Source organism: Acomys minous (genome assembly GCF_964271855.1).
Source record: "Acomys minous genome assembly, chromosome: 6".
NCBI classification, from domain to species: Eukaryota; Metazoa; Chordata; class Mammalia; order Rodentia; family Muridae; genus Acomys; species Acomys minous.
In genome coordinates this window covers 30161099-30174409 of record NC_140487.1, presented here as the reverse complement: position 1 = coordinate 30174409, position 13311 = coordinate 30161099, and the positions used below count along the sequence as shown (strand labels likewise).

At 34.7% G+C, this 13311-nt stretch overlaps 1 protein-coding gene across 3 annotated transcripts in view; it reads right to left on the bottom strand.

The window, feature by feature from the left end:
* Positions 1-13311, bottom strand: part of SEMA3A (semaphorin 3A) — a 460613-nt gene that overhangs the window by 148661 nt on the left and 298641 nt on the right. For all 3 annotated transcript variants that reach the window (XM_084786809.1, XM_084786811.1, XM_084786810.1), the window contains one exon: positions 5261-5418. In XM_084786809.1, coding sequence (XP_084642935.1) covers positions 5261-5418 — 158 coding nt within the window. The remainder of the gene's footprint in view (positions 1-5260; positions 5419-13311) is intronic.

The window sequence follows — 13311 nt, the reverse complement described above, 5'->3', positions numbered from 1 at the left end:
AGGAATTTCTTTCACTTTTGCAGTCCTTCTTTCTCTCTCCATCGGAAAAATAAGGAATATGTAAGAATAACAACATATGTTTTGAGAATATGAAAGTATAAACAAAGACAAAAATATATAGCTCTGAAAAACTGCTTCTTTGACTGGGCTTGTTATTTCTTAGATATAATCCTAGTACTTGGAAGCCTTAGGCAAAAAGACTTGCCAGGCCTACATTTGCCTCATGACATCAAAGCTAGGCTAGTGTATATATACAAGGTAAGTCAGACAAACCAGAGTTACATATACGTAGTAAACGACACAGCCAGAGTTTCATATACATAGTTAGGAAGGCTAGCCAGGACTACCAAATGATTCTGTTCTGTATGGATCTGGTCACAGTAGAAGAATCAAGATGCTCCTGGTGGTGGCTTAGACAGTTGAATATGTTTTCTTTATAGTAGTAATAAAATTACTTTCATTCAAATTTTAGTAAAAAATTTTCTAAATTCCATGTGTTTTAATTTTAATCAGTTCTATGTCCACTAGGCAGAACAATTTACTCTTGTTCCATCATTTTCTCTTCTAGTGTAATATTTTTTAATTTCAGGGGGAAATGCCATACATTAAATAAAAATCCAGAGTCAGTGGCAGTTTATTATTTATGTGTCCTAGAAAGCTTTTAGCTTCAGGATGATTGTTCATCATTCATTTAAAGCCTCAAGATAATTTACTGTGAATGGTCACAAGCCCAGGCAAGGATTGAGATTTCATCCCAGGGAATTGGACCCCAAGTGCAGCATACTTATAAACAAGAGTTTAGGAGTCATTGAAATAACATATGATACTTTGAGACATGAATTCCAAATTCATGTTACAAGCATGATGTTTAAGAAGGTAATTGGTTCACATCATTCCTTTAAATCATTAAGTTCATAATTTGTGCTTTCTCTTCTAGGTGATTTTCTTCCCATATGTGTCTATGTGTCTAAATTAAGCCTGACATTGAGCCTGTTCTATATAATGTAGTCACAAAGTATTAAAAAATAGTTAGCTTATCATCTTAATGAATGAACATCACTCTGAACCTTGACTTTCTAGAGGAGTGGCAGGACAATCCAATGACCAAGTATCTTCATCTTGGCAATGAGGCCGGAGGAATTTTCTTTTAAATTTCGAGTTCACAATGGTTGAGGATAAGGTATCATGTTTCTTCATCCAACAGTAAACTTAGATTTATTAAATATCATAGCAAACTTGTAGCTAAGTCGTGCAAAAATTATATAATTTTATTCATATGTATATCACAATATTTTCTTACAGTTTTCTAGTTCTTGATTATTCTTCCTAAGCAATAATTGGCATTATTTTGTGTTTTTCCTTCTGCTAAGTAGTAATGAAATAATTTATAAGCATAATACATTTTTTTCTTTACTCAAAATCCAGTTAACTACCAATGTCTTAGTTTATTTCTCCCCTACTTAACATTTTACATGGTCTCCCTTAATTATGTGTGTTTTTATATAATGGTGTGTATGCAGTGTATGGATACCAGAAGTTAATGGTGGTTATCTTTCTTAATTGTTCTCTATTTCATTTTTAATGTAGAGTCTACCAATAAGTTGCTTGTTCCACTTATTTCAGCCTCCCAAGGGCTAGGATTACAGGAGTGCTCTGTGATCCTGCCACTGGATGGAAGATGTTCACAGAACACAGGACATCAAGCACTTTTGGGGATGAGATATTTTACCAGGCATACATTTTTACTTTTTATGAATGTACACTGTCCTATTTCTTTCTTTCTCCCTCCATTCCTCCCTCTCTTCCTCCATGCCTCACTTCTCTTTGTTTTGTAGATATGGAAATTAAATGCACATCCCTGAATTTATTAGAAAAGAACTCTATATCATTAATTTACCCTTCTACCCTTCTTATGCATATGCTTTTTAATTATTTAGATTAAAGAAATTATACTTATTATTATCAGCAAAATAATCTTTCTTCGTTTTGTACAAACTTGGTAATGCAGTTTTGCCTAAAAGAATGGCTGGCTTATTAGTCACCTTTAAATTAACACATTTATCTCTACTGTTTTGTGAAATAAAAAAAAAACTATTCATGATATACTATAGTATGTCCTATAGAAATTCATCACAATGTAGGTATGCTTTACTGTCCCTTTAAGCCATGGACATTAAGATATAACCAAAATAAATGAGGCACATATATTGGAGAAAGGTCCAACTGTGTTTTCAAATGGTGATTTCAGTGCCTTGAGATCTGGTTATAACCCTGCCATGGGCATTGTTATGAATGCTAAAATATCTCCTATAAAAAGTGTTCCCCAAATTATCCCAGATTGGCTAAATAAAGAAGCTTAAGCCTATGACTGGGTAAAGGTGAGGTAGGTGGAGTTTTAGGTTCCTGGGCTTGGGTTTGAGAGCTGAGAGGAAGAGAGGGAGAGAAAGCAACAGAGCAGCAGGAGGGGAGGAAGCCAGAGAGAGGCTAGTCCTCACAAGGCAAGATGATGGTGAGCACATGGCAGTAAGGACAGACTGATGGAGTAAACCTACTGCCTTAAGAATTTTCTGTATTTATTAATATAGAAAGAATACTTCATCTTTCTATAAGACACATATAGATGTAGCTCATTGTTTTGTAATATAAAATAATGTGATATAATTAAAATTAATTATATTTCTTAAGTCTAGTTAATACAAGGCACTGTTATCTGTGTGTTTTGTAGTTCATGGCCTGTGATAATGTGTACTCATTCTATTTTGAGATATGGCTCTTGGGTTTGTCTCAGAAAATTCTCAGATTTCAGTGTGATGATTTGCTTCTTTTAATGTTAGATATGATTTAGCAAGATATATAACAGAAATATTTTTTCCTTAATTAATTTATTCTTGTTACATCTCAATGGTTATCCCATCCCTTGTATCCTCCCATTCTTCCCTCCCTCCCATTTTCCCCTTATTCCCCTCCCCTATGACTGTTCCTGAGGGGGATTACCTCCCCCTGTATATGCTCATAGGGTATCAAGTCTCTTCTTGGTAACCTGCTGTCCTTCCTCTGAGTGCCACCAGGTCTCCTCCTCCAGGGGACATGGTCAAAGGTGAGGCACCAGACTATGTGAGAAAGTAATATCCCACTCTCCACTCTACTGTGGAGAATGTTCTGTCCATTGGCTAGATCTGGGTAGAGGTTTAAGGTTTACCGCCTGTATTGTCCTTGGCTGGTGCCTTAGTTTGAGCGGGACCCCTGTGCCCAAATCTGCCTATCATAATGTTCTACTTGTAGGTTTCGAGGACCCTCTGGATCCTTCTACTTTGCCTTTCTCCCATGATTCTCTCATCTAGAGTCCCAATAGAATGTCCTCCCCTCTGTCTCAGTTTCCTGGTAAGTGAAGGCTTTTGTGGGACATGCCCCTTGGGCTAATATGCAGATATAAGTGAGTATATACCATTTGAGTCTTTCTGCTTCTGGGTTAACGCACTCATTATGATCACTTCTAGCTTAATCCATTTATCCACAAATTTCAGAAATTCCTTGTTTTTAATAGCTGAGTAGTATTCCATAGTGTATATGTACCACAGTTTCAAATGTTGAATACATTCTCCACATAACTGGCAGCAATATGTGGTCATATTCTTTCTTTCTCTCTCTCTCTCTCTCTCTCTCTCTCTCTCTCTCTCTCTCTCTCTCTCTCTCTCTCTCTCACCTATCAACTATCTATCATCTATTTATCTATCTATCTATTTATCTATCTATCTATTTATCTATCTATCATCTTTCTATCTAGTCTCTATCTACCTATTTTTCAGTATCTATCATCAACCTACACACACAGTTTATTATGATACTTTTAACAAATATAATATTGTAAAGATAAAATGGCAAATGATCTAAGCTTCTAATTCACTTCATAAAGAATGACTCCTTTGAATAAAGCATCCACACAAAATTTCTCCTAATTTCGGACCATTGTAAAAGTCCTTGAAAGATATATTTCATTATTTGTTATTACTTGGAGACATTGAAAAATCACTCATTTTCAAAAAATAAAAATAAAAATACCTTCGTTATATTTTAATATCTCATTTTTAATATAAAAGATAATATTTGAACTACAATATAATATGAATAGTCATATTACTCATGCTTATTGTATATAAGTAATTAAAATGTTTTTTCGCAATAATAATGTTAAAAAAGTTTAAAATCATGTCTCCAAGCAAAACAAAACTTTATTATAAATCATCCACTTTTAAGAAGTCTTCCTCTAATGTGTTTCTATGAATAGTACACTACATTAACGCCTTTAGTGATAAGAAGCAAAGCCAAATCCACATGATTGCTGAAGCACACTTGGGTTCTCATGTAAGCTGCTATAGAATGACTTCCTTCCTCAGGGAATTAAGGCTGGAATACTACAAACATTTGTTTGATTTCTGGTTATAGCACATAGATATAGCAAAACAATTCTGTCTACTTTGCAAATCTCAGTTTTTAAATTCATATAGTCAATTTCATATAATGAATTTAAGATTCATAAGGAGAATTTTATATAGTGAAGTTAAAATTCATATAGTGAATTAAAGTAAACTAGAAATATAAAGGACAATATTTTAAAAGCATCCTCCTGATATCTAAATAATCAAATTTGCAAAATCCTGATGCCCTGAAATCAGAGTTTTAGATGAGGATTTGCAACTTCTTAGTTAAAAAGAATTATTGTAAATATTGTAGGCATTTTATACATATGATTTGCTACAATTACTCATCTCTGTTGTGCCATGTAACAGAAATATATGAGAGTGCCTATATTCAAATAAAACTATGTACAAACACAAGAAAGTAACCAAATGTTTCATGTGGCCATTACTTGCTGAGCCCTTACATAGTTGACAATATGGAGAGAAGGGTAAATTTACACATAAACACATATGAATAAACAGTTCAAGAACTCAGTTATAACGTATGTCTTTAACATTTCAAGTTATATGGCATTTTTTATGCAGAAAAATACATACTTTATGAAAGAATAAGCTAATTAAAAACAATGACCATCAAATTACTATGATTTTTCCTTGTTGGTATTATGGCTTATTATTTCTATTGGAATATTGTTTTCATTCATTTTATATATATATATATCTGGGAAAACTCTTTTTGAAATATTTTTTCTGTATGTTGTCCTGATGTTAAGAAGCTGGAGAATCTCATAAAACTTCATCATTTAAAAATAATTAGAGCACGTATATTAGAATAAGGTTACCTTTTGAAAATCTTTAATATTCACCAAGTTGAATGAAAATATATGATCCTTTGCTCCAACATACAGCCTACTCCGTTCCTCATCCAGAAGGAAAGTGTGGTAACTGGAGCTGTTGGCCAAGCCATTGAAGGTGATGACATTGTTGGATTCCAACATTTCTGAAAGGTAACAAAGCAAGACAGTGGCTGTTAATGTGCGGTCCTTCACAAACAGACACTATTGGCACACGGCAAGCTGATGTTCTGCTGTCAATGGCAGTTTTTATTCTTCACAGTTTTAAGAAATACATAGGAATCCACTTCTTTAGGATTTCTCAACATCAGAGTAACAGTAGTAGTTTTTAAAAATTCATTCCTAAGATGTCACATGCCTAAAGAACAAAAGGATAGGAAAAAGTTGTAGTGGAAAGTGGAAGTATCTTAATGTGTTCACGGACTAGTAACCTGGACAGGAAGGGTGTTCTGCAGTGACAGGTTCCTTAAAGGAAGGAATATGTGATCAGAAAATAAAGAAGGTAGATAACTCTGTGATCAGGCGATCATGCATAAGCTATGTCTTACTCCAAGCAACCTTATCATGAACGATGTACATGTAATTTTCAGGAAAATGAGACAGAGTAAAAAGAAAATATCATACGATGAAGCAAAGTCATAAGGAAGCTAACCAAGTAATATTGTACAAAGGGAACACAGTATATCTCAAATGAGTCACAGGTTGAGTGCTGAAAACCTTGGGACTGATACCATAAAGAAATCACAGTCACGTTCTCAGAATCTAGAACACCATAGCTTCTCTGAACCTTTGGCTCTAGGCCCTCACTTGCCTTGCTAAGCAAGTGTCTGGTATTAGACAAGGATCTAAATTCATTTTCCATATGTCAGAGCCTCATGGAAAACCCTGGATCAGTCTGGCCCTCAATAGGGTACCATGGTCAGTATTGTATATTGCTTCTTTAATGGTACGATGACTCAAATGTTTGTATTTGTCCCAAGCCATTAGAGCCAAGGAAGTTATGGGGTCAAGAAGTGAGAGAACTGTAGAGCCAATATCACTTAACCTCCTTGCTTGCTTAGATTGTTTTGTTGGGACATTTCAATATATTTTCACCATTTAAATTTCTATACTACATAACACTTTGTAATATTTAGGAGCTAAAATATAGAGAGACATTAAATAATTATTAAAACATTATATATAATTTTTTTATTTGTGTGTGTATATATATATTTTTTTTAATTGCATTTTATCTCTTGCTGCACCTCCATGGGATAAAAATACTGAAGTGTTGCAAACTATTCCCAGAATTTGTGTCCCATGTTCTTCCAGTACCTACTTAATGCAACTATTTAATATGAGTCTAGAAAACATAGCTTCTTCTTAGAAGAGAAACAACAATGCAAATCTTGTCTCTTCCTTAATGCCCAAGTTACAGAAAGGAAAAAAGAACCATAGTCATGCTACAGATTGCCTTGCTTTATCTATGTCTATACTTGCCCCATATTTGACCACGTCCCTTTGATGGGGAGGCCTGGTGGCACTCAGAGGAAGGATAACAGGCTACCAAGAAGAGACTTGATACCCTATGAGCATATACAGGGGGAGGAGGTCCCCCTCAGTAACAGTCATAGGGGACGGGAGTAAGGGGAAAATGGGAGGGACGGAGGAATGGGAGGATACAAGGGATGGGCTAACAATTGAGATGTAATATGAATAAATTAACAAAAAATATTAAAAATAACAAATATCAGTTCAACAGAAAAATATAGATCTAACTTTATATTTAGGTCAGACGAGAGCCATTTCCAATTATGGTAACCTATTGTATCTCTCTTTGTCCTCTGGAATGTAGGAACACAAAATCTACCTTTATGGACTCTTTGCCCTTTGATGCCATTGTCTGTAACTCCTACAGCTACATGCTAACTTTAAAAAATGGCATCCAGTCTTATTGTGTACCTCACTGTTCTTTCTAATTGTAAAAACTATTGCCAGGGAGTTCAAATTATAGGTAGCCAAGCAAACTAAAATATGAGCTCAAATATAATATTAACAGAGGTAGGTGAATCTCTTGTTTAAAGGCCAGCCTAGTCTATAGAGTGAGTTCCAGGAGAGCCAGGGCTACGCAGAGTAACCCTCTATGAAAAAACCAAAACCAATCAAACAGAAAATCAGCTCAGCCTAAATCAGTTTTAAGGAAAATAATCTGTGGAAGGTTCATCCATAACATGGATATTAATTATAAACATATAGGAAATACATGAGATAGCTATAAGTATCAAGTATAAGAAATTAAGGAAAATTTTAGGCGTTATCCTATTATAAAAGATAAGAGTTATCCTATTATAAAAGATGTCCTATAAAACAGATGAAAACATAATATTTAAAGCTTATTCCATATTACCCTAGCCCTAGTATTAAAATATTAAAAAGGCACACTACAACCAATTTTGTATACTTGGTACTTCAGTATTTTAGAAGATGGGGTAAAATATATGTCTTCCAAGAGTTATTAAGAAGAGGATGATAGAAATTTAGTTTAAAAAAAAAAAGAAAGTTAGTTTATATAGTACACATTCAATTAAAGATTGTCTGTGTGTACAAGTAAATATGTAAGTGTACCTGATCTTAGGGATTAGGGACCATATGGAATACACTTTAAATAATACACTTTCATCTGTTTTACTAAGAGTTCTGTATTAGACACTTCATCACTGTGACAGATGCCTGAGCAAAACAATGTAAGGAAGGATATATTTGGACTAACAGCTTCACAGGTTACAACTCATGTTCTCCTGGTTCTTTTAGAACTGTGGCAAGAAAGGTATCATGGGTGGAAGGCACACAGGAGAAAGATGCTCACCGGTGGTATCCAGAAAGCCAAGGCCCATCAGAAAAAGGAGTGACAAGACATATCTTTCAGAGGTACTCCCTTAGTGATGTATTTCCTACGTCCAGGCTCTGCCCCTCATTTTCCATGCCACATATATTGCTATCACACTATGAATCCATAAATAAATTAATGTGCTGATGTAGTCCAAGCCCTCACATTTTAGTCATTTCTCAATGAGTAGACACCATATTTAAACCATGACAGGTACTAACATTAACATTGGTAATTTTATACAGGGAATATGTAAGTGATAGAGGCATGCAATAGTGTATAATAACTCCACAAATAGGTATGATACTAAATATGTGGCCTTGGCATAGTCTTCATTTTAAGAAAAATTACGTATATTCTATATCATAAATTCTAAATAATAAGAATGACTTTGTGCACTATAATTCTAAACACTGAAAGGATCCTTCCAACTGAAAACTATGCTACTGGCCGAATATAAGTTTGGCAAGAATTGTGCATTTCTACATATAGACAGTTAAGGCTCTGGTAGCTTATATAAGAAATCACCCTGGAAACAAACTACACATTTAAATATGGGCCTGTAAGTTCAGTTCATTAAAAAAGAATATTTTCCTGTGTTGAAGCAAAGAAGTTCATTTTCACTGTTCTAAAATGTACTTGGTTTTGTATCAGTCTATTATCCCTAATTTGCTATAATAAAAAGCCTTTGGCAAACAATTGAAAATGAGAAAAGAACCTTTTCAGGGCCCTCATGCAGTAATCAACATGAACTTTCTATACTGCTTCCTGACGTCAAATCAGACACCTTTCTTCCAACCAAATCTAGTTTTCAATATTCTGTTTTCTTTGTTTAAATTCATGATTTTGATTTTCTTAGATGTTGACATTTTCAAGTCCAATCGATGATAATGTTTTCTACTATAGTTTTGTTACTACAAAATCCAGGTTATTTTGTCTTCATTTCTGTTATTTAAACTTTGCAGTCACATGCACTGGTGTTGGAGCCAAATCAAATTCTCTGTAATGTGAGATACAGTTTAACATTTCTCTCCTTTTCCCCATCTCCCAGGTGCTCACACTCTATCAAATAGCAACTGATGGCATTAAAAAACAACATGTATTTCCAAGGTTTTTTGTGGACCGCAATGCATTTGAGCAAACTAAAGCTTTGTAGTGGAATTATTAGGGCTCTAACTCAGTATCATTGTGAGACATCATTTCCCAGCCTTCGTGAAGTGTCAGCCACATTGAGAAGCACTCTTTTTTTCCATAGTTTCATCAAACAATACATTCTCCGTGGTTTGCTAAATATTATGATGGAGAAGTCACTGGTGAATATTCCATAGCGCAGTGCTATCAGCCTCGGGACTCAAGACAATCTATACAACAGGAAGAAAGATGGAGGTGGTTTGGAGGGAAAATGAATTTGTATCACCTTAAGCAGCATTGAAATCAATTATGGATATATTAGATTCTCTTTTAAACTTTTTTAAAATAGTAGATGCTATGCACTTCCATTTAAATTCATGCAGAGCCAAACAAGAGGATATACATTATCACCAGAATGCCTTTCAGAAGAGTCTGGGCTGGTGACTCCCATTCTCTTTCTATTTGTTTGCACTTCAGTTTGCTTTCCTGCTTCCTTGTCTACCACCAATTGTCTTGTGGTTCATTTGGGTAAAAGAACAAAAATAATATTAAAATATAATCACTACCAGCCGTTACTTAAGATACTGAAAAATAATTTTTATAAACTACCATTCCTCAACTTTTTAACATGTGTCATACAAAAGTGATAATTTATCTTAAACTTTTACATCATGATTCACCTCTCTGTATTAAAATTATATAGCGTCTGTAGTATTCTGATTATGTTTAGAATAAACACAGATTTGCAGATATGGTTATGTATCAATTACCAGGTCAAATTCTGAAAAAAAAAAAGAAATGGTGAAGTGAATATTCATTCAAACACTCAAGCTTGACAAGAACTCAGCTTCTTTTTGTGGATGCAGAGCTCATGTTTGCTGCTCTTTCAAATCTAAAGACTTTTTCATTTTTTTCACTCTGCATTTCTAACCAATTCATTCTCCCTCCACCTCCCTCCCTTCACTTCTCTTTGTTCACCAACCCCCACCTCCAACTTTATAGCAGGAAGCTACCAGGACCCCACAAGTTGCTAGACTCAAATGAATTGCTTGTATTCATTGATGGTTTTAGGCTCATGGAATTTTCCCATGACTTAATCTTCAACCTTTTCTTACAACAAACATGCTTTTTAAAAATCATCAAAGACTGGCTCTATAAGATGCCAAAACATTTTGACTAAATGATGACCACCTCTAGATATTTGTAAATACTGTAAAGTTCAGTGGGGTTAAATAAATTTACATCCTACAAAGATACTCTGCCTCCTTTTTCTCCTCCTCACTTTGTCTTTCAACTTTTTTTTTAATGCCGTTAGCAAAAACAAAGCCAAGTGTTAGTGTCTATTATTATCAGTTCATTTTATTTTCACTTCAGGTTTTTATGTTATTAGGTAGTCAATTTTAAAACTTTCCAACAGGCAGATTTTTTCCACAGACTCTTGCTGGCAAACACTGCTGAAATATAAACTTTGTGGAGGCTGGTCTCCATTACTACCATTTCTATCACTGAATTATCCCATTGCATTAATTAAATCAATGTGCTGGCTGCCTGTCTCCTTTTATTTAGCAGGTGATACTAACTGTATACTCGCAATTTATAAATTTGATAAGTATTACTAGAATATGTTTCAAAATCTCTATCCTCTAAGTTAAATAGCAATAAGCATCAAAACATGTATATTTTCATATTGTTATATGAAGTCAATTTGCCTTAACTATGTGCCTGTGGTAAGGTCCATGGCTCTGGGAAACATCCTCTTTGCTTATCATACTTTGTTTCAAACCCCTTTCAAATGTTACTTTTTATGTTTGCTGATGGTGTAATATCTAATGTCTTTATCCCCTGGAATTATATCACAACGCTTCTCTGCCAGTATATTTGCAGATGACATGAGTAATCATCTTTTTTAAAACTTAGATTGTCCCTCTAATAAAGGTGCTTTCGGTTGAGCATTGAGTACAGCCCTTTAAAAGCTGAGACTGGCAGCTCTGATTCTGGATTGTATACTATATGCAAGCAGCAGGTATCTCAAACCATATTGCAAGAGATGAATGTTAAAAGTCCAACACCTTTTAAGGCATCAGAAAAGGAGTCATCCAGCAGGTTACCAAGAAGAGACTTGATACCCTATGAGCATATACAGGGGGAGGTAATCCCCCTCAGGAACAGTTATAGGGGAGGAGAATAAGGGGAAAATGGGAGGGAGGGAAGAATGGGAGGATACAAGGGATGGGATAACCACTGAGATGTAACAAGAATAAATTAATAAAAAAAGAAAAAAAAGGAGTCATCTATAATAAGATTATTTTTGAAAATAACAACAACAACAATAATATTTATTATCATTGTTATTATTATTATAGCAGAGCTGAAATACATAATCCACTTTTCTCTGCCTCTTAGATTCTGGTCTCTGTGCCTGGATATTTCTACTTATCCCAACGTGATCTAATTATTCATTTCTGAATCTTTAATAGTTATTATCATAATTCATTGAAAATATATACAGTTGCTTGTAGGCATGACACATCAGCTAAAAAGATGTACAGTATGCCAGCAGCAAAACCTTGAATAAAAAATGCAGAAAGATAGCCTTGGGGAAAGCAATAACTAAATAAAGGACAAATAAAAGAACATGCCAAGTGTTAAGGAATCCGAGAGAGAGAGAGAGAGAGAGAGAGAGAGAGAGAGAGAGAGAGAGAGAGAGAGAGAGAGAATGCCAACTGAACAAAGATAATCCTTAGAAAATAAACTAGTCAATTAAATCTGACCTCACAACAGGATCATAATAGAAGAGGATTAATGTAACATTATAAGAATACGACATGAATAAAGACCATATAATAAAAGAAGTGGGAGACATTAATAGTGCCTAGTAGACCCAAGCTGCTGAATGATGTAAAGAAATAACAAGTCATACCTTACAATGCTATAAGGCAGAATTCTCATTTCTTTTGTCCCCCAGGCAAAGGATTCATTTCAGCTAGCTGATTAGGAACACTCTAGATCACACAGTATGTATGGAGGAGAGTGAAGATATATGTTTCCACCTGACGTCAGAGATCAGGCTCTTCCTATTTTCCTTCACTCTGTCTTTAAGAAGAGTGCATTTGGAGAATATTAAAAGCTAATGATTGGGGTGTCTGGTTTTCTCACTCTACATGTCATTTACTTTAGTTTACAGCCTCTTAAATATTTATATTACTGTATCTACCCTGTGCTTGGCCTTTTTGCAGACAAGTAACTCTGTGGCCAATTTTATCTACAACTATGGGTTTTACCATGAGCCGTATTTTGATGTGACTCAAATGTATACTGCTAAGGCAGATTACCTCCCAAGACCAAACAAAGGCTTACTAGAAACCTCTGTTTAGATGTTGCACAAACATCTTAGACTCTGCGTGATTTAAACAGAACTCACCCCTTTTGTTCTCTCTATTATGGACATCACCAGCTTCCTGTAGTTTTAAGTCAGTTGCAAGTATCACTCATCCACAGAGACCCACACAAGCCAGAGCCCCTTCATCATCCACAGATGTAGTCTTTCACTGCAGTTTTATTCAACACAGCAATTTGTCCTGAGTTTGCTCTTGCTTATAAATGCACTGCGAGTGTCTTAGTTTAACTCTCTATAACATTTTCCTTGAATAATTGTAGCTTTCTTCTAACTGAACTTGCTCTCTAGGTTTACACAACAAATGCACTGACCTCAAAGACTCTTTCCACAAAACACATATACTTTATAATTTATGCTGGTGACGGATGACTAAGATAAGTAACAAAGATGCTTAATCTGTCTTCTTCCTTGCATCTCATTTGGGAGGAGATGGGAGGAACAGAAAGATAACAACACAAGAAGCAAGGAAAATGTACATAAAAGATGAAAATGAAACAGACCATCAAATTATTAAAAGAGAATATGAAATATAAGGAAACAAAGATAGTTTGACATAAAATCTTTAAATACTAGCACATAGGTCCATATATTCTAGATCATATAGATTTAGTTAATAAAGGGCAAATTATAGACATTTAAAAA